The sequence below is a fragment of the Pongo pygmaeus genome, chromosome 3, assembly GCF_028885625.2.
Source record: "Pongo pygmaeus isolate AG05252 chromosome 3, NHGRI_mPonPyg2-v2.0_pri, whole genome shotgun sequence".
NCBI classification, from domain to species: Eukaryota; Metazoa; Chordata; class Mammalia; order Primates; family Hominidae; genus Pongo; species Pongo pygmaeus.
Window position 1 is genome coordinate 97,109,179 of NC_072376.2, and position 21,642 is coordinate 97,130,820.

General features: G+C 38.2%; 1 protein-coding gene across 8 annotated transcripts in view; it reads right to left on the bottom strand.

Annotated features, from left to right (window-relative positions):
* WDFY3 (WD repeat and FYVE domain containing 3) overlaps positions 1-21,642 on the bottom strand; it is a 298,737-nt gene that overhangs the window by 30,186 nt on the left and 246,909 nt on the right. For all 8 annotated transcript variants that reach the window (XM_063663839.1, XM_063663844.1, XM_054484306.2 and 5 more), the window contains 9 exons: positions 19,862-20,025; positions 16,865-17,013; positions 15,350-15,470; positions 13,741-13,826; positions 11,609-11,689; positions 7,761-7,815; positions 5,980-6,099; positions 2,450-2,567; positions 1,393-1,499 (listed from right to left, as the gene is read on the bottom strand). In XM_063663839.1, coding sequence (XP_063519909.1) covers positions 1,393-1,499; positions 2,450-2,567; positions 5,980-6,099; positions 7,761-7,815; positions 11,609-11,689; positions 13,741-13,826; positions 15,350-15,470; positions 16,865-17,013; positions 19,862-20,025 — 1,001 coding nt within the window. The remainder of the gene's footprint in view (positions 1-1,392; positions 1,500-2,449; positions 2,568-5,979; positions 6,100-7,760; positions 7,816-11,608; positions 11,690-13,740; positions 13,827-15,349; positions 15,471-16,864; positions 17,014-19,861; positions 20,026-21,642) is intronic.

Here is a 21,642-nt window from a genome sequence, read left to right on the forward strand (position 1 = left end):
TACATTAAATATACACAAATTTTTAATAAACATAAAACATCTAATTCTCTTTGGGGTAATCCTTACAGAGGGTTCTCTCTGCATTTGTTTTATAATCAAACTGAAATCCAAGTGTAAAGATTTTAAAAAGTCATCCAAAAAATAGTAGATTTTAAAGAGAGGACAAGGCTGTAAGAAATATGAGTTCTTCCATAGTTTGATGATGCCATCACAAGAAAAGATTCTAATGTAAATCATCTACAGTTGGAAACATTCAAATTATGTTTGGCTAATTTTATAAATTTACATGATATGCAAGTTCTCATACTAATAAGAATTAAATGGAGAATTAGAAAAGGTGATCAGTTACAGACCGATAAAGCAAATTAAAATAGAAAAGGGATATTTTTGACTACGCAGCCTCACAGGTACACTATCCATCTTCTTCAGTCAAGCCCCCTATGCTGCTGTGTTTTAAGTTAACATGGTGTACCTGTCTTATGATGCTCAGTGTGGGAAAATGCCAGAGTCCATGCCATGGCTGCCAACATCTGCCATACAATCTAGCCCGTTTCCTTGTTGACCTCTTCCCCTACAACTAACTTTCCTCCTTACTTACTCTATTCTGGACACATTGGCCCCCGGGCTGCTCCTGGAACATGTCAGGTACAAGCCTGCCTTAGAGCCCTTGCACAAGCTCTTCCCTCTGCCTGGAACACGTATCTCCAGATGTCTGCAGAAGCAACACCCTTACCTCCTTTAGGCTTTTTTTCACAGGAGACTTACTCTGACCACTCTACTTAAACCTGCATCCCACCTTGCGCAACCTCCTGTTCTCCCCACTTCCCATCCCCTCTTTCTGGACCTAAATCTTTCTGATAGCTTCTATCACATTCTGAAACACCTTACAATTTTCTTATTTTTGATGTTTGGCTGTCTCCTTCAACTGAAATACATAAACTGCACAGGTAAGGCTTTTCTCTTTATTAATTGAAGTCCTCCCAAGTACCTGGAACAGTGCCTGGCACACAGTAGGTGTTTATTAAATATTTGCTGAATAAATGAATGAGAATGTACAGAAAAGCAATTATAATCGAGGAAACAGAGAATGAGCTGGAATATATCAAGTTTTTGTAAAATAAAAATTGTTTAATTCAACCAGTTAGGGCTGCTTGAAAAATGTATGCTACTTATGTATTTGATTAAAGGATGCTGGCACTTACTTGTTCTAAGCGAATTCTAGTTCATTAATCAATTTTGGTCCAACAAAATTCTACTTTAGTTATGTAACTACTTTGCCACTAAAATTTCGCAGAGCTTCTTATAACACAAGATAATGATGTTTTAAAAGGTGACATTTTAGATAGAAGTAGGCTTGTATAAAATAGAAAAACCCCAAATTTAAAGTTTTACCTGTAGCCTTAAGAATATCTGTGTGAAAGGCTCCATCCTTACAAGATATGAGGCCACAATCATTGCAGATGAATAGTGGGTCCCATAGTGGTATGCAGGAGTTTCTCCTGTTTAAGAAAATTAAAGCACAATTGAAACCAAAAGAAGAAATATGAAAAATAAAATAGGTATTAATTTATGCTTGAAAATGCTAGCCTATGTGATAACTGTGACACTAAATGCAATTAGTACTGGCATTTGCAGCAGGAAAACTTCATGATACCACTATCCCTCTCTTCTATATTTGACAGTAGTCCAGATTAAGTATAATTCAATGGCCTATTCCCACAAACTTAGTATGTCTACCAATTTCATGTTTTGAGGCTTACTATAATAGTTAACCCTTAATAGTAGACCATCTTCCACTAAAGCTGTATATTGTCTTATAGTTTTTATTAGGTTCTGGCTTTGCAATTATATATTTCTCTACATCATTGTTTATGAATATTAAGCACTTTTATGTATTTTTACTACATATTCTCCTTGGCAGAGGCGGGGCGGGAAAAAAGAGTTCACACAGGACTACAAGCTTAGGCTTTCTTTCTGCTTTGTTTGTTTTGCCTTTTTGAGAGAGAAACACAATAAACATTAAACATAATAAATAAGTAAACTATAAAGTTTTAGAATATAGTAATTTCTTTTAAATGCAAAAGGGTTCCACAAATTGCCTCAATAAAATTAAAGAGAGACAATAAATTAAAGTATGGTTCCTGGACTAAACATGATTAGAGACAGAGGCAGATTATGATGGGAAATTTCTGCCCTATGCAGAGCAGGAATACTTAGTTTTCCACCAATACTCTGATAAGCTATTTAAAATGCCTTCTAAGCATGGCCATACGTTGGCATGCAAACCTGATTCCTCTGCTATAATAATCTGCATATATGTGTGGACATATAATACATATAGATATGATATATAAGCAATTTGAAGGAGGATGTAAGAATGTCAGACCGCTACATAATGACTTACTTTTGAAACTTGGTACAAAGTCCAATGACAAAAAAAGTTCCTTACCATTAGGATCCTCCCAGTCTTTATACCGCTTCTTATACTGAGCTAATCGTTCATCTGTTTGTGCTCCCATTGGCTTAGCCAGGTTTCTAAACGTCTTGGGATTAGTAAGATCCACCTCCTAAAATACAAAATGTAACTCAATTCCAAGTTACTATACACTACCTAGCCTCACTAACGTAGATACAGTGGCTGTTGTGGACGATGATGATTTAAAAACGCACTAGTATCTGTGGGGTCAAACTGGTATAACTGGACTCCAAAATAATGCCATGTACGTACTATTTATACATACTTTACAGACAGGCACATGGGAGTTTGTTAACCGATTCAGTTGGAAGACAAGTGCTTTGGAAATTATATGTTTCACAGAGGAAGCCACTCAGGATCCAGGTTTAGGGGATGAGGATTAAGAGGGAAAATGCTTCCAAGTCTTGGCAAGGACCCAGCAGGAGACTGTGGACACAATAGCTCCAATTCATCGTTAACCTCATCACTTACATAATTGGAGGATCAGATCTCCCTTGTGTCCTCCCTCCCTCCACCCCCACCCTGTCTCCCTCCAATGTTACTTCTGAGCATTTTCTTCTCAGAGGTGATCAGGAAGTGATAAAAACTAGAACACTCAGTAATTCTTTTACCTCTAAAAGATAACATCACACCAGATCAAGTAACTTCCCAATGAGATGGATTCTTCTAGTTTACCAGACATCACTTTAAAAGTTGATGAGTTGACCTAATTCATATATTTAAAAGGAAACTAAAATTTACTCCCTGAGGATTTTAAAAGCGGAAATTTGAAATATGTGCCTGTGGCATATTTGTGTCCTTTCTATAGGACATCATGAATAACCAATTTTGCCAAACTTTCATTTTAAAAAATCTTGGGCAGGAGAAACTGATCTACATTTATGAATGTAAGTCAAGTTAGCATATTTGTTATCTCAAAGTGTATATGTAAAGTACCTTGTTTATATTTTCTGGTTAATTCAACAAATGTTAAAGTATGTACAAAGTACCAGGTGTCATCCTATGGGCTGAGAGTTGAGAGAGACATAAAATGGACTATGTGCTCAAGGACCTTGACCCTAAGATTGAGTAGGGTCAAACAAATAGCAGGACAATGCTGTAAAAGAAAGCTCCCTGATTAAAATGGTGAAAAAAAAAACCCCAACATAGGTACCATGTTATACAGCTAAAGGGCAGTGTGGGAATAGAAGGCAGAGGAGAAAAAGAACAGAAGGGTACTCATCACAGGGCTGGTACTTGAGTGCCTCCTGAAGGATGAAGTGGAGCTGGTCAGTTGAGTTAGTTGGTGGAGAGAAGAAATGCACGATGGGCACTGGGCAGGTCAGGCTGTATGTGAAAAGCCACTAAATTACAGGAGAGGGAACTGGGGTGCCCCACGATAGCAGTTCTGGGAGTACATGAGGAATATATACATAGGAGCTACACTGAAAAGGTTGCTATAGTGAGGTTTTTCAACTCTCTCCCAAATTATGATGGTGATTCACTGAATAATTTTATTATTTATTTATTTTTACTTCATTTTTTTTTTTTTTTTTTTTTTTTGAGACAGCTTCTTGCTCTGTCGCCCAGGCTGGAGTGCAGTGGCACACTGTCAGCTCACAGCAATCTCCACCTCACCAGCTCAAGTGATCCTCCCATTTCAGCCTCCTGAGTAGCTGGGACTACAGATGCATGCCACCATGCCTGGCTAATTTTTTGTAGAGATGGGGTTTGCCATGTTGCCCAGGCTGGTCTTGAACTGCTGGACTCAAGCAATTTGCCTTCCTCGGCCTCCCAAAGTTCTGGGGTTACAGGTGTGAGCCACAGCACCTGGTCACTGAATGATTTTAAACAGAGGGATGACTCAATTAGTGTTCCTGAATCTGGCTGCAGTATAGAGGGCACACTGAAGGAAGGAGAGACTAGAGCATTAAGCCCAGTTAGGAGACTGCTGCAATGGTCCAGTAAAGATGTGGAGGGCCTGAAATGAGACACTAGGTACACTGATGGAGACAAAGGTAGACATGCCTTGGCCACTGAGCAGACATGGACAGTAGGAAAAGTATAATTTCCAGCCTGTAAGACAGCATGGATGATGGTGCCATTTCCTGCGATGGGGAATACACGGTGAGGGTCAGAATTGCATCGGGAGAATGTGGTAGAGAACTGAAGGTTCAGTAATGGGACCTGCCATGTTCCTGTGAGATACATATTCAAATATGAGTTGACAAAGTACTCCACTCCCTTCTCAGAAAACCACATTTCTTTTGGACTTCCTGTCTCTTTAAAAAATCTACATTTTCTTTCTAACTTTCCTTGATTGACTTAAAGAAAAATATTTTCATTTATCCATCTTTACTCCTGAGCTCTTCTTTTCCTTTTATTATTTATTTATTGTGTATTAGGTATGCAAATTAACTATACAAGCAAATATATAGATTCACATATCAAATGCACTAACGTACACCCATGCATATAGGGTGGATTTCCTTTCACTCTTTCATTAGACCAAAATTTTCTGAGGATAGAAGCTTTATCTTTCTCCTTAATATGTTGATGTCTAATATTTCTGAAAGGATAAGCAGCCGTGATTCTAGTGAATAAGAAGGTTCATTGAATTTCTGAATTTTAAAAACAATCTTTTTGTTTGTTTACCTAGGGCTAAGTGTCTTATGTTTTGCCTGTTATGGTTCATTTCTGAACTAATCAGATGTCTATCAGACAGGAGGCAAAGGAAGAGGGGAATCAAAATATTCATATGCATCTATTTGTTCTTGATTTTGAGACTTAAGTCATGTACATGTTGAACTGTTGGAAATCTTCTACCAAGGCTTCTTGGAATAGTATAAAAAATTTCTTTTATATGGCAGGAACATTTTGTAGAAGAGTTACTTTGTGTTTTCCTAACAAACACTTCAAACTACACAGATGGATTCTGACATCCACCAATAGATGCAAATTAATCCGCACTTAAAGAAACTGAACAGATATTAAGAATTAATGGCCAGTACTCAGTAAGTGGGTCAATTATCCAAACTTTTTATATGTCTGTGCTAAATGCCTCTCATCTATTTGAATTAAGTGCCTTTGCCGATTGAGAATATTAAACTACAAACCAAATAAAACATTTAGGCAACTGTAGTTTTTTTTTTTTTTTTTTTTTCTTTTTGGAGATAGAGTCTTCCTTGGTTGGTCACCCAGTCTGGAATGCAGTGGTGCAATCTTGGCTCACTGGAGCCTCCACCTCCTGGGCTAAAGTAATCCTCCCACCTCAGCCTCCTGAGTAGCTGGGACATCTGGGGTCTGGCACCACACCTGGCTAATTTCTGTAATTTTAGTGGAGACAGGGTTTCGCCATGTTTCTCTGGCTGGTCTCGAAATCCTGGACTCAAGTGATTCGCCTCTCTTAGCCTCCCAAAGTGCTGGGATTTTAGGGATGAGCCACTGCACCCTGCTTCAATAGTTGTATTTTAAAATTATTTTTGAAAATGTGTTCTACTTAAGCAAAATGACTTAAGATTTACCTCTGAGTCGTAATCTGCAAGAATCCAGGGGAAGACAGGATACTGCATGAGATCATTATATGATCTGCCAGCCAAAGTGTTCAAATGCATCAAATATTGGAAGTTGCTGATTTCACCTCTCTGGAAAAAGATAAATATTCATTTTTGAGCAATCAATTATTTCCACTATGTTCAGCTTTTAAAATTTTATATGCAAAGTGATGTAAAGGACAGTTTCTTTTTAACAGATTTCAGAACAATGAAATACTTTTTTTTTTCTAAAAAGAATGAAAATAAAACATTTTCTCTATGGTATATATATATATTTTTTTTTCCTTTTCAAAATATTTATTTTTATTTTTATAACTTTAAATTAGCTATATATGCATATGGGTTGTTCGTTTAATATTCTACTTTTCTTTTTTTTTTTATTTTATTTTATTTTTTTTTCTTTTATTATTATTATTATTATTATTATTATTATTATACTTTAGGTTTTATGGTACACGTGCGCAATGTGCAGGTAAGTCACATATGTATACATGTGCCATGCTGGTGCGCTGCACCCAGCATATACCATTAGGTATATCTCCCAATGCTATCCCTCCCCCCTCCCCCCACCCCACAACAGTCCCCAGAGTGTGATGTTCCCCTTCCTGTGTCCAAGTGTTCTCATTGTTCAATTCCCACCTATGAGTGAGAATATGCGGTGTTTGGTTTTTTGTTCTTGCGATAGTTTACTGAGAATGATGATTTCCAATTTCATCCATGTCCCTACAAAGGACGTGAACTCATCATTTTTTATGGCTGCATAGTATTCCATGGTGTATATGTGCCACATTTTCTTAATCCAGTCTATCATTGTTGGACATTTGGGTTGGTTCCAAGTCTTTGCTATTGTGAATAATGCCGCAATAAACATACGTGTGCATGTGTCCTTATAGCAGCATGATTTATAGTCCTTTGGGTATATACCCAGTAATGGGATGGCTGGGTCGAATGGAATTTCTAGTTCTAGATCCCTGAGGAATCGCCACACTGACTTCCACAAGGGTTGAACTAGTTTACAGTCCCACCAACAGTGTAAAAGTGTTCCTATTTCTCCACATCCTCTCCAGCACCTGTTGTTTCCTGACTTTTTAATGATTGCCATTCTAACTGGTGTGAGATGGTATCTCATTGTGGTTTTGATTTGCATTTCTCTGATGGCCAGTGATGGTGAGCATTTTTTCATGTGTTTTTTGGCTGCATAAATGTCTTCTTTTGAGAAGTGTCTGTTCATGTCCTTTGCCCACTTTTTGATGGGGTTGTTTGTTTTTTTCTTGTAAATTTGTTGGAGTTCATTGTAGATTCTGGATATTAGCCCTTTGTCAGATGAGTAGGTTGCGAAAATTTTCTCCCATTTTGTAGGTTGCCTGTTCACTCTGATGGTAGTTTCTTTTGCTGTGCAGAAGCTCTTGAGTTTAATTAGATCCCATTTGTCAATTTTGGCTTTTGTTGCCATTGCTTTTGGTGTTTTAGACATGAAGTCCTTGCCCATGCCTATGTCCTGAATGGTAATGCCTAGGTTTTCTTCTAGGGTTTTTATGGTTTTAGGTCTAACATTTAAGTCTTTAATCCATCTTGAATTGATTTTTGTATAAGGTGTAAGGAAGGGATCCAGTTTCAGCTTTCTACATATGGCTAGCCAGTTTTCCCAGCACTATGGTATATATTTTATGGATAATCAAAGTGCTTTTAACTGTATGACTTCTACTGTAACTACAAACTTCTAAGGAAGCTCATATATTCATTAAACTTACCTCCCATCTCTGAGTCACAGACTTCTCTCCAACCAAAGTGCTAAGCAACCCAGATCTAAAAGCAACACATAATACAATAAATTACAAGCAATAAAATTTTAAATCTGAAAAATTATAAAGTTGAAAAATTTAAGTCACCTGGTCCAGGAATTTTTCAAACTATGGAGGATCTATTAGTGGGTCATAAAATCAGTTTAGTGGGTTGTGATCAGCATTTTGAAATATGAAGTAACATAGAACTGAACTGAAGAAAACAGAGGACATCAGAAGGCATCACATACAGTAAGAAAAAGTATTTTTTTGTGAATTTTGTTTGAGTTGAGTATTTATAACTCCATTTATGTGTCTTGGGATGAATGTAATATATATTTTTTACTCTAGGTCATATTCAAAAGAGTTGGAAGAACACTGATCTAGTTCAACTTTCTGTTTTTTTGTTTTTTTTTTTTTTAAGATGGAGTCTCGCTCTGTCACCTAGGCTGGATTACAGTGGCATGGTCTCGGCTCACTGCAGCCTCTACCTCCTGGGTTCTAGTGATTCTCCGGCCTCAGCCTCCTGGGTAGCTGGGATTACATGCACTTGCCACCACGCCCAGCTAATTTTTGTATTTTTAGTAGAGGCATGGTTTCACCATGTTGGCCAGGTCTCGAACTCCTGACCTCAACTGATCCTCCCACCTTGGCCTCCCAAAGTGCTAGGATTACAGGCATAAGCCACAGTGCTTGGCCTTCTTTTTCTTTTTAAAACCATTTTATAATTTATTTTTTGTAGAGATGGGGTCTTGGTATGTTGCCCAGGTTGGTCTCAAGATCCTGGCCTCAAACGATCCTCCTAACTCAGCCTCCCAAATTATTAGGACTTCAGGCATGAGCCATACTCTAACCATAGTCTAACTTTCTTATTTTTACTATAATCACTAAGTAAACAGATCCAAGCATACTTAATTAGAATAATTGAAATATTATATAATATTCTGTACATAGTAGGTACATAATGCATTAAATAAGTGAAAGAAAATATGAATATTGTATAACAGGAAAGTCATTGCTGTCCAGGTCATTTAAAATTTAAACATTACTTTTTTGGGGACAGCAGACTTCCTTAAAATGTTATAAAATCCTATTTAAGGTTTATCAGCTTTATAATATTGATAATTAATAATTGGTCATGGAACCAAGAGAAAGTATTTATATATTTTCTTTTCTGAAAGGAAATTAATACATTTGAAAACCTTAGATCCTAAACACATCCAGCTCGATGGTACTATTTTCCACTTTGAGATACTCTTTCCATCAGGCAAATTGAATGTACAAGATACTCTCTTTGGAAAAATAGCCATGACCACTCTTCAACATCGTAAGAAAGAGGATAACTGAAATGGAAGATTAAAGTTGGAAATGAATTTCTGTTTCTTGCCTCTGAGCTCTTAAAAGTTCTTTAAGAACTGCCAACTCAGCACAGGCAGTAGCAAGAACAAAGAAATAGGAAGTTTAAGATTATCTAGGAAGCAGTAGCAATTTGCTTACAAGTAGAAAAAAGGCTCATTATGTTTTTAAGGAAATCTTTCACTTCCTGTATTTATGTTAACAACAACACAAATGATTAGGAGCAGAACATGTTTCTGGGGTTAAAAAAAGCATATATTTAGCATTGTATTTGTTAAGGCTTGGCTATAGAAAAATAAAAACAAAACTTAAAGAGAAATACACAAAGTATTTAGATGCACACAGATTGGAATCAAATTTATTTACAAATTACAGAACCTCTACAACTTGTAAAAGTCATTTTCTTGCATGCTCTAATAATTAATTTACAGCCCCAAAGCACTGCTTCTTTCCAGTCGATTATAAAGCGCTACCAGTTACTGAGTGATATAAATGGAAATGGGTCTATAGATTCTTGAAATGGCTATGTTATCTAGAAGGCCTCACTAAGATGAAGCACAGCTATAAGGAGCATAAAGGAATCACTGATAGGTCAGAATACATAAAAACAGAAGTTTAAATGTAAATGTCAAAAAGCAAAATTTAGTGGAAAACTGGGAAATCTGCAATAAAAATGACAAGCAAAAGAGTAATACCTTATGGTAGAAAAATCCTATACAAATTGATAAGATCTCAAAGGAAAAATAGGCAAAAGATATGGACAATTTACAAAAATGATTTTAAATGGTTAATAAACATATACAGAGCTCATGCTTACTAATAATCAAAGAAATATACATTTAAAAAATTAGAAAACATTTTATAAAATCTAATAAAATAAAAAAATTAATATACAGGCCAGGCACGGGGGCTCATGCCTGTAATTCCAGCACTTTGGGAGGCCGAGGTGGGTGGATCGTGAGGTCGGGAGTTTGAGAGCAGCCTGGCCAATATGGTGAAACCCCATCACTACTAAAAATACAAAAATTAGCCAGGCTTGGTGGCGCGCACCTGTAGTCCCAGCTACTTGGGAGGCTGAGGCAGAAGAATCACTTGAACCTGGGAGGTGGAGGCTGCAGTGAACTGAGATGGTGCCACTGCACTCCAGCCTGGGCAACAGAGCAAGACTCCGTCTCAAAAAAAAAATAATAATAATATACAAAGTTAGCAAGTATCTATTGAGACAAACATCTACTAATAGTATAATATAAACTTGTATAGTTTTTATGAATATCAAGCTGGTTTTGTGTATCGAGGGCCTTAAAATTCCTACTCTTTGTTTTATTAAGGGGACTCTACCACAATAAAATAACGAAGAATCATAGCTGGGCATGGTGACTCATGCCTGCAATTCCCAGCGCTTTGAGGGGCCAAGATGGGCGGATCACTTGAGGCCAGGAGTTTGAGACCACCCAGGCCAACATGGAGAAACCCCTTCTCTACTAAAAATACAAAAATTAGACAGGCATGGTAGCACATGCTTGTAATCCCAGCTACTTGGGAGGATGAGGTTTGAATCAGCCTCAGGCTGAGAAGTGCTCAGCCTCAGGCTGAGAATCGCTTGAGCCCAGGAGGCAGAGGTTGCAGTGAGCCAAGATCACGCCATTGCACTCCAGCCTGGGTGACAGAAGGAAACTGTCTCAAAAGAAAAAAATTTAAAAAAAAAGAAGAATCACATGTCCAGTCTTATGATAAGAAAACCTGATAAATGCCAGGCACAGTGGCTCATGCCTGTAATCCCACTTTGGGAGGCCGAGGTGGGCAGATCACCTGAGATCAGTAGTTTGAGACCAGCCTGACCAACGTGGCAAAACCCTGTCTCTACTAAAAATACAAAAATTAGCCAGGTGTGGTGGCAGGCATCTGTAATCCCAGCTACTTGGGAGGCTGAGGCAGGAGAATCGCCATGAACCCAGGAGGCTGCAGTGAGCCAAGACATGCCATTGCACTCCAGCCTGGGTGACAGAGCGAGACTCCATCTCATAATAATAATAATAAAAAAGCAAAAACCTGATAAAGATGAAATATCCAAAAATTACATGATGTTTTATATATGTGATGAATAGATAGCGAATGATAGTTATGTTTCTGAATAGTTTTTTAAAGACGAGAGGGAATATTTAAATATAACACTGAATAGAAGAAGCAGAATAAAAACTTGTATTTAGAGTATAAACTCAATCATGCACACAGCAATACTCATGCTTTAAAGAACAGAAGGTAATTGATCAAAATGTAAGCAGTGATTTGACATAGTGATTATGTATACCTTTTTCTTTTCTTCCTTTAGTTTTCAGTATTTTTAAAAAAATTTGCAACCACCAGGGGAAAACCCTCATCTAAAATGTTAAATAATACTGTCCAGATATGAATCATCCCAACTTCACTATTAAACTGTAATATGCAAAGAACAAACCACCTACCCCTGCTCCACACTTGTGTTTGGTCGTTGCCCAGATACAGATTCTGAACTGTCCGTTAGAGATGGCACTACAGCCAAAAACCTGAAAAATGTAAAATAGCATAAAATTGCAAGTGAAGTTTCAGTCAGGATCTAACGTGAAGCCTAAGAAAGGATGATTCGTTTAGATTTTCATAGTTGCGTCTACCCTCCCATAACCCACTAAATGGCAGGCAAAACGAATATATAAATTTTGGACTTCTCTAAAGAGGAAATAATTTCTTAGCACTGAAAACAATAGCATCTTTAGAAATTAAAAAATCAGATAAGTAAAAGTGAATCTCAATCACTTTACTTAGCTCTTCCCATATGTGAAAGCAGTTTTGGGTTACCAATCAACATCCACAGGCCCTTTATTTGAAGAACCACCCTCATTTCCCAGGTGCTCACGGGTAATATTACTGTACTGCAATGAGAAGCAATGTTGGATGGTTTAGTTATTCCTCATGGAAATAATCTGAAATATAAAATTTTCTATAATGGAGGGATTGCCAGGATCTGTATCACCCTTCAGAGAACAAGAGAATGCCTCTCATCTACATGGTTAGTTCAGAATAGCCTTATTATTCACACATTCAAAAGAATTTAAGTACCAGAGATGTGTGTTGTTTTTCCTTTTTTAAAAAATTTATAGGCCGCGTGTGGTGGCTCACGCCTGTAATCTCAACACTTTGGGAGGCCAAGGCGGGCAGATCATGAGGTCAGGAGATCGAGACCATCCTGGCCAACATGGTGAAACTCCATCTCTACTAAAAATACAAAAATTAGCTGGGTGTGGTGGTGTGCCTTGAAATCCCAGCTACTTGGGAGGCTGAGGCAGGAAAATTGCTTGAACCCAGGAGGTGGAGGTTGCAGTGAGCCGAGATTGCGCCACTGCACTCCAGCCTGGTGACAGAGCAAGACTTTGTCTAAAAAAAAAAATTATTATTATTTTTTGAAACAGTGCCTTGCTCACTCAGGCTAGAGTGCAGTGGTGTGATCGTGGCTTACTACAACCTTGACCTCCTGGGCTTAAGCAATCCTCCCACCTCAACCTCCCATTACAGGCATGCGCCACCATGCCCGGCTAATTATTTTATTTTTTATAGAGACAGGGTCTCACTATGTTCCCCAGGCTGGTCTTGAACTCCTAGACCAAAGTGATCCTCCCTCCTTGGCCTCCCAAAGTGCTAAGAATATGAGCGTGAGCCACTGCACAGCTTGGCCTGTTTTTCACTTAAAAGGTAAATTTTAAATATAGTTTATTAAAGATAAAAATATGCTTAGATTAGATTAACTGCTTTATTTAGCTATACTACTTTTTCAAGGATGAAGGTATCCAACATCCCTTCCATGGCCAGAGAAAAGTCCCACATAAATTAAATTTACTCAGTCCTTGCATTCAATAGCAAGAAACTGCATTGGCTTCATTTTGGTAAATACAAAGAAAGCTTATTTTGAAACTAAAGTTTTATTTTTGGCCGGGCACGGTAGGTGGCTCACACCTGTAATCCCAGCACTTTGGGGGGCCGAGGTGGGCGGATCACGAGGTCAGGAGATCGAGACCATCCTGGCTAACACGGTGAAACCCCGTATCTACTAAAAATACAAAAAATAAGCTGGGGATGGTGGCGGGTGCCTGTAGTTCCAGCTACTCAGGAGGCTGAGGCAGGAGAATGGCATGAACCCAGGAGGCGGAGTTTGCAGTGAGCCAAGATCATGCCACTGCACTCCAGCCTGGGCGACAGAACGAGACTCCGTCTCAAAAAAAAAAAAAAAAAAAGAAGAAAAAAAAAGAAACTAAAGTTTTATTTTTAAAGCTGCAGTTTCATCATCCTTTGTATTTAGAGACACAGGACTTAGTGATAAAAGTAGTTTTTGATGATCTCTACTATAAGTTACCAGGAGGAAAAATGGTATGTCACAATAGAATTGCATCATTTTAAAAGTTAGAATAATAATTGTTTCAAGAGGCTGGCAAAAATAATATAAATTATTTTTTTCAAAGATGTTGGCTCACTGATCTAGATTTTTAAAAACCAGCAAAACTGAGAAAAGATTCCCCCTCCCATATCTTCCCATAATAGTATACAAAGTGTTCCTAATAAACAAGACCTTTGATAGACTTTGTTTCTGATTCCTTTCTGAAAAGCAAGGAGGTAATTCCGTCCATCTCCAGAGAAAACTTCTACAGCAATAGGCTGAAATGATCAGAGAGAAAAACATTAAGAAAAAACAGAAGTTCACAAATAAAATTATATATTAACTTTTCCACTATAAATTTCTACAATGTTCAAGAAGTTAATTTGCGGCCGGGCGCGGTGGCTCATGCCTGTAATCCCAGCACTTTGGGAGGCTGAGGCAGGTGGATCACAAGGTCAGGAGATCGAGACCATCCTGGCTAACACAGTGAAACCCCGTCTCTACTAAAAAATACAAAAAATTAGCCGGGCTTGGTGTCGGGTGCCTGTAGTCCCAGCTACTCGGGAGGCTGAGGCAGGAGAATGGCGTGATCCCAGGAGGCGGAGCTTGCAGTGAGCCAAGATCGCGCCACTGCACTCCAGCCTGGGCGACAGAGCGAGACTCCACATCTCAGACAAAAAAAAAAAAAAAAAAAGAAGTTAATTTGCTAACACTTTTAGAGTCATGAATTCCCTGCAGATTAAGCTACACAATAAATAGATATTTCTTATTCTGCTCAATTTATTTCTAAAGTCTTTAATAACAGAATAAAAAAAGTAATTATAATTTTATAATTATAATTTTATAAAATTATAGTAAGGATGTAATTTTTATATATTAGAAGAAAACTAAAATGTTGATTTCGATAGCTACAGGGAAAGATGGATAACAAAGATAATTACCCAAATTTTAGGCTGTGTTTAAACAAGAGAAATGCATTATACAAAATTATGCATCCACGTGACCTGAGTCTGTCTATAACCAAATCTAAGGATTATTCTAAATGCAGATCCTGGCCGGCCACGGTGGCTCATGCCTGTAATCCCAGCACTTTGGGAGGCTGAGGCAGGTGGATCACGAGGTCAGGAGATCGAGACCATCCTGGCTAACATGGTGAAACCCCATCTCTACTAAAAAACACAAAAAAATTAGCTGGGCATGGTGGCGGGCACCTCTAGTCCCAGCTACTCAGGAGGCTGAGGCAGGAGAATGGTGTGAACCAGGGAGGTGGAGCATGTGGTGAGCCTAGATCGGGCCACTGCACTCCAGCCTGGGTGACAAAGCAAGACTCCATCTCAAAAAAAAAAAAAAAAAAAAAAAAATGCAGATCCTATTGAGGGTTTCCATGGCACATATCAATTTTAAAATAATACATTTTCAGCCGGGCGAGGTGGCTCAAGCCTGTAATCCCAGCACTTTGGGAGGCCGAGGCGGGTGGATCATGAGGTCAGGAGATCGAGACCATCCTGGCTAACAGAGGGAAACCCCGTCTCTACTAAAAAAATACAAAAAAATTAGCCTGGCATGGTGGCGGGTGCCTATAGTCCCAGCTACTTGGGAGGCTGAGGCAGGAGAATGGCGTGAACCCAGAAGGTGGAGGTTGCAGTGAGCTGAGATCACGCCACTGCACTCCAGCCTGGGCGACAGAGCAAGACTCTGTCTCAAAAAATAAAAAAACTAAAAAAAAGAAATAAAATAAAATAAAATAATACATTTTCAGAATAAAGAAACAGGACAAAACAGTACTACTAAATTGACTCACCTGCAGGAGATACCTCCTTTTATGAACTTCCTTGATATCTTCATATGCAAAAATGCTGCATGTTCTCTTGAGTTGACTAGGGCCTTGCCTGGCTCCTCTAGGGATAATAGGCTCATGCATACTACAGGTAGCCAAGAGAAAAAGCAAATAAACAAAAACACAGCAAGGGATAAATTCACTGTTCCACAAAGGGTGTGCTAATTTTAAACACATGAACAGGATGGAGGAATAATATATATCAGAATTTTCAGTTAAAAAATACATTTAAAAGAAGAATTTGTTAGCTACCTGAGATACAAGGAACCCCCTTTGATGAATATAATTTTAAAAATCCCCTTATTACTGTGAGGACCAAGTTATCTACCAGACATGGTTAGCACAGTGCCTCAGCTCACATATTTTGGGGCCCAAGAAAATGTCTTAATTTCTTTTAAAAATCAGAAAAAATATCAACTTTTAGGTAGAAAAACACATTTTAATATATGAGTATATTTATACCATTAGCCACAACATACAATTTTAAATATTTTTGTATGGAAAAAGGACCCACGAAGGACTTCATGTGACCCTGATTGTTGCTGAAAGTAATTATTTGAAATATCTCCTAGGAATGAACTACAGAAACAATGTCTGTATTCAAGGGTGCTAGGAAAATGTTAAAGGAAGAGAAGCAGCCTGTTGATCTTCTAAGCCCTCAGCTTCTTAACTTTCTTCTAGGTTGGTCTGTCTCCTGAGTTTTCCACTACTCACTATCACTTTCATCACAGGACTGGTAGAAGAAAAGGAAGATGCCTACAACTCAGTCAGTAAATCTCTGCTAATGCTTTAGTCATGCTGTTTCTAGGGTACTCCAAGTACCTGATGATGCTCTTTCATTTTTAAGAGTATTGTTCACGCCTGTAATCCCAACACTTTGGGAGGCCGAGGCAGGCAGATCACAAGGTCAGGAGATTGAGACCATCCTGGCTAACATGGTGAAACTCCGTCTCTACTAAAAATACAAAAAATTAGCCTGGCGTGGTGGCGGGTGCCTGTAGTCCCAGCTACTCGGGAGGCTGAGGCAGGAGAATGGCATGAACCCGGGAGGCGGAGCTTGCAGTGAGCTGAGATTACGCCACTGCACCACTGCACTCCAGCCTGGGCGACAGACTGAGACTCTGTCTCCAAAAAAAAAAAAAAAGAGTATTTTCTCTACAACTGTATATCTGCTATATTTTTTAAAAGGACAATTTATAAATTCAGAATAAATTCGTAAATATATAGATTATAATATAAATAACTCAGAATGCACAGGAATGTTATTTAGCTTTCATCTTGATAAACAAGCCAAACATTTTCATTATTACCTTAAAATAACTGAATATCATCTTTGTGAATATGTAATGATAGAATACACACAAACTGAGATAACATTACCTAGAACACAATTTTTTGATTAAAAAAGAAAACTATGCAAATACATTTTCTGTCTTCTAAAGATAGCCATACATTGTGTCTCTTCATTCATTTACTTACTTTGGAGGTAAGGTTTCAATATCTCTTATTTCTCTGGTTGCTGTCATGGTAAATCCATCAATCACATAAAAATGCTCTTTACCAAAAAGAAGGAGCCCCTCACTGGTATCTAGGCCCTGGACTCGAGCACAGCGGTACATGTGTTGGATCTATAAAGAAGCCCACAAACATTCATTAATATAGGCTTTTTGTAAAGATCAATTTTTGTTAGACTACTATGGCATCCCTAGAGCTAAGCATATTAAATCAGAGTTTAAGCACATTGAGAAGATTAAGCTTAGATTACAGTCTGATTTACATCTGACTAGAGTAAAACTAAACAATTCACTCATACCCATCCACTCATCTGCCAATCCCATCTCTCTCAATATTCTGGGTGTACTTTATGTAGGCCAGGCAAACATGCGCTAGCTTCTAAAAGTCAAGAACATTAGATAAGGCTCCTGCTCTCATGAAGGGAGACAGACACAGCAAACTTGGCAGGAAAGGGAATTGAGGCATACATGTAAGGAGATTAGAAGAGGATTGTGTTCTATGTGAGGCAAGATGATACAGAGTGAAAATTGCAGGGCCTGCTAACTCAGGGTAAATTTCCAGTTCTGCCACTTTGTAGACTGGGTCAAGTTTCTTAATTTCTCTGAGCCTCCATGTCTTTACTTGTAAATTTCTAATTGGCTTGTTGTGAGAAATAAGTGAGATAATGACATAATCAGATTAGGAATTATTGGTTGCTTTCTGTTACACACAGTTTACCTTCTTTTTCCATCATACCCCCTGGAAATGGAACTGTAGAATTTGTTTCTATTCATTCCCCACCTGGATTCTGCTTCCTGGAGACTATTGTACCATTGCAAAAAGCCAAGCTTGGCAGAAGTTGTATTTTCCTCATAGGAAGGAGCGTTGCTAAATCTCTCAAAATAAGTATTGTTTTCTCCCAAAGGGCAGTATCTAATTCTTTGTAAGAACTCTTTCTTGCTTAAACTTAGTTCAACATGAGTCAAGACAAAAGTCAGCAATTAAATCAGAGTCAAACACATGTCAGTTTGAATACACTTCCTGCATTTTTATTAAAGCAACTAGAGCAAAAACTGTACTCATGAGATTAAAAGTTTTAAAAATGAAAGCATTGTAATAGGTTTTCTAAAATATCTAAATATAAGTCAATTTTCATTGCTACATTTGATCAATCCTGATGTACTTTAAAAGTTTCTCTATTGCAGTACATTTTATGCATATATATACATACATACATACATATGTTATATATAAACACAGACACATACACACACACACAAAATGTTTATTTCCTAAGTGTATGGTTGGATGAATTTTCAAATGTTAAAATTTGGTGTGACCAGCATCCAGACCAAGAAACAGAATGCTCCCCAGTCCCTAGAAGCCTCTCTTGTGCTTCCTTCATACCTGGTGTACTTTTACAGTTACATGATCTTTTCTAATGTATTGTCATTCAATATTAATTAGGGCATACATTTGAACAGAACTGTTTTGATTACACTCCAATTTCTGGTGACTACTTCTTAGAGGGTAAGAACTCAAAGGTTATACCAAGATCTAATATAATAGGCAAAAGAACATCCTTTAAAAAGGTGATATTCATGACACATTCAAGTCATTCATTCCCTTGTTTATTAAACCAATCACTCCTTCATTCAAAGGTTTACTGGTTGTCTATTATGCAACTGGACCTGTGTAAGGCAATGAGATAGGGATAAGACACAGTTTGCCTATAAGGAGCTCAACATCTAGGACAAGAGAGAAAGCTACTGGAACAAGTAATTATGACATGATAATACAGAATGATATATATAAGCCATCATGAAAGTATAGAGGAAAGGCATCCAACCAAGCCTGAGTTAGCAAAAGAGTCAAAGAAAGTTTCCTATGTTTGAATATTACAAACATCCAGATAAATGGGATTATAACACACAGGATTTATTAGGATAAAGGTTATGCAAGTAAAAGGAAGAGGGGCATTTTGGCAGGAAAAAACAATATGAGTGACACGGTTTGCATATGTGTCCCCTCCACATCTCATGTTGAAATGTGATCCCCATTGTTGGAGGTGCGGCCTTATGGGAGGTGTCTGGGTCATGCGGGTGGGCCCTTCATGAATGGCTTGGTGTTGTCCTGGCGGTAATGAGTCCTTACTCTATCAGTTCACACAAGAGCTCCTTTTCTCACTATGTGACAAGCCTATTCCCCCTTCATCTTTTGCCATGAGTTAAAGCTTTCTAAGGCCTCATCAGAAGCCGAGCAGATGCTGGTGCCATGCTTGTACAGCTTGTAGAAGCGTTGAGCCAAACAAACCTATTTCTTTATAAATTATCCAGCCTCAAGTATTCCTTTATAGCAATGCAACATGGACAACCACAATGAGTAAAGTGCAGAGTGGAAAAAAAAACACAACATGGTGGATGTAACGAACTCCAAGGTGTACCAAGCTGCAGGGGCTCAGGCTACAAGACAGAGTCAGTGGAATGAGACCAGAGAGGTCAGCAGGGTATTGGAGGTTGAGCAAGAAATAGGAAGGTGATGTCTTCTGTGAGTGAAGGAGAGCAGGGGCTAAATAATCCAAGGCTGGAGGTGACAGTCCAGATTGGCTGAAGCCGCTTGTAGGTTATTACTGGAATTATGGAGATGTAGAAAAAAATACAAGGCCAGATTACTGAATAGGCTACCTACATGGATTTGAAATAGAGAATTATGGCAAGATCTGTGGTACAGAGGAAGAAAGAGAATTAGATGCCAGTTGTTAACACTGTATCTGATGAAATCTTATGCTGTTTAATGTTTCAGGGTATGAGAAAACCCTTACAGATGAGAAAAGTAGAGTACTGAACCCAAAAGGCTGCTTAAAGCTGTATTTTATTACTGAGGCTAATGCATTTACTTTCCACAGCTACCCTATCAACTCATCTTGTCTTAATAATATGTTACTGAAGTATTTACAATCCTTACTTTTCAGAAGTACAATACCTTTTCTCCTTCCTCTAACAGGCGCAGTAAGGTAGCATTATCTGTTTTCTCCTCCTCTTCTATGGAGCTGCCCTCAGCAATCTGGTCTTGTAGCTGCTCCTGGTTCTCCTCATCTCCTCCATCAGGTGCAGATCGGGAGCGTTTTAGAGGAGGCTTGACCAAACCTACAGTATAATAACCAAGAGGGCCATGTGGCATTGTACGGACCTTGTGGGGAAGCAGTTTAGTCTCATGTAGTTCCTTCTATAGATTTCCAATTTGAGACAATTCTGGAAGGTATAGGGAGGTAGCACATTCAGTGGTTAAGAACATAGTCCTCTGGAGTTAATGACCTTGGCAAATTATTCAACTTTCTGAACCTTAGTTTCTTATCTATAAAACTGGGACAAGAGCCAGGTGTGGGCAACGTAGCAAGACTCTGTCTTAAAACAACAACAACAACAACAAAAAACATGGTACAAGTACACTATCTTAGAGGATTGTTGGAGGACTAAATTAGGTAATTCATATAAAGTGCTTAGCATTATGCTTAATACATAATAAATTCTCAATAGTGTCAGGTAATGATGATAATAGAAAGCTATAATAGTAAGAATGGTATAGCTTAGGTAGGTGTCATTAAGGGGACACCATGAGTAAATAATCAATTATTGTCACAAAAATAAAGATAGCAAATTATAAACATGATTACGACTGGGTGCAGTAGCTCACACCTATAATCCCAGCACTTTGGGAGGCCAAGGGGAGCAGATCACCTGAGGTCAGGAGTTTGAGACTAGCCTGGGCAACACGGCAAAACCCCGTCTCTACTAAAAATACAAAAATTAGCTGGGTGTGGTGGTGCATGCCTGTAGTCCCAGCTACTCAGGAGGCTGAGGTGGAGAATCGCTTGAACCTGGGAGGCACAGGTTGCAGTGAGCTGAGATCACACCACTGCACTCCAGCCTGGGTGACACAGCAAGACTCTGTCTCAGAAAAAGTAAAAAATAAACATGATTATGAGATATCCCACCTACTTGGAGGGCTCTTGAAGACTATTTCATGCCTCATTTCATAAGTGGCAGTATGGCTTTTCATACATGAATTAATCTGATCAAAATACAGAATTTTGGTCAGAAAGAACAGAATTCTTTATAATACAGGGACATATAATGTAATTTGCAGATTAAGGAAACATTTTACTACCTACATTTTGACAACTTTTTAATAATCACAGTAGGATAAATTAAAATCAGTTGATAGTAACCAGTGAGGACCCAAAATATGAGAAGTCCTGAAAATGCATGCCAAATCACACATTTTGATTATATTAATATTCTTTGTGCCATCCAAAGTAACACTATACCTGCCTGTTACAGTTGCTCTAAGCGCTTTGGAAAAGCACAAGTCAGCCTGAGTCTTACCCTTTGAATATTACTTATCAGAGGTTCTGCTTTGCTTTGAGAAGAGCCTTGTTTTCATATTTGAACAAGTGTAATAAGTAAGCAAGAGAGACCAAATCCTGCAGAGAACATCCACAAGGGGGGAAAGCTTACAGCTGCATTATTTTTAGCTTAATGAATCAAAACCTCCATTTCTATGTCTAGCATAATACCCTGTATATTTGTGCTTTTAGCTCAATTAGATTACGAAAATCAGGCCAGAGAAGTTAAAAGCCAATGACCTAAACACAAATAATCTATCAAACTCTGTGAATTATACCTTGGCTTGTATCCAGCAACAGCTTTGGACCCAATTCAATAACTATGCTGGTGCGATGTCAACAAAATTAGAAGGCTTTA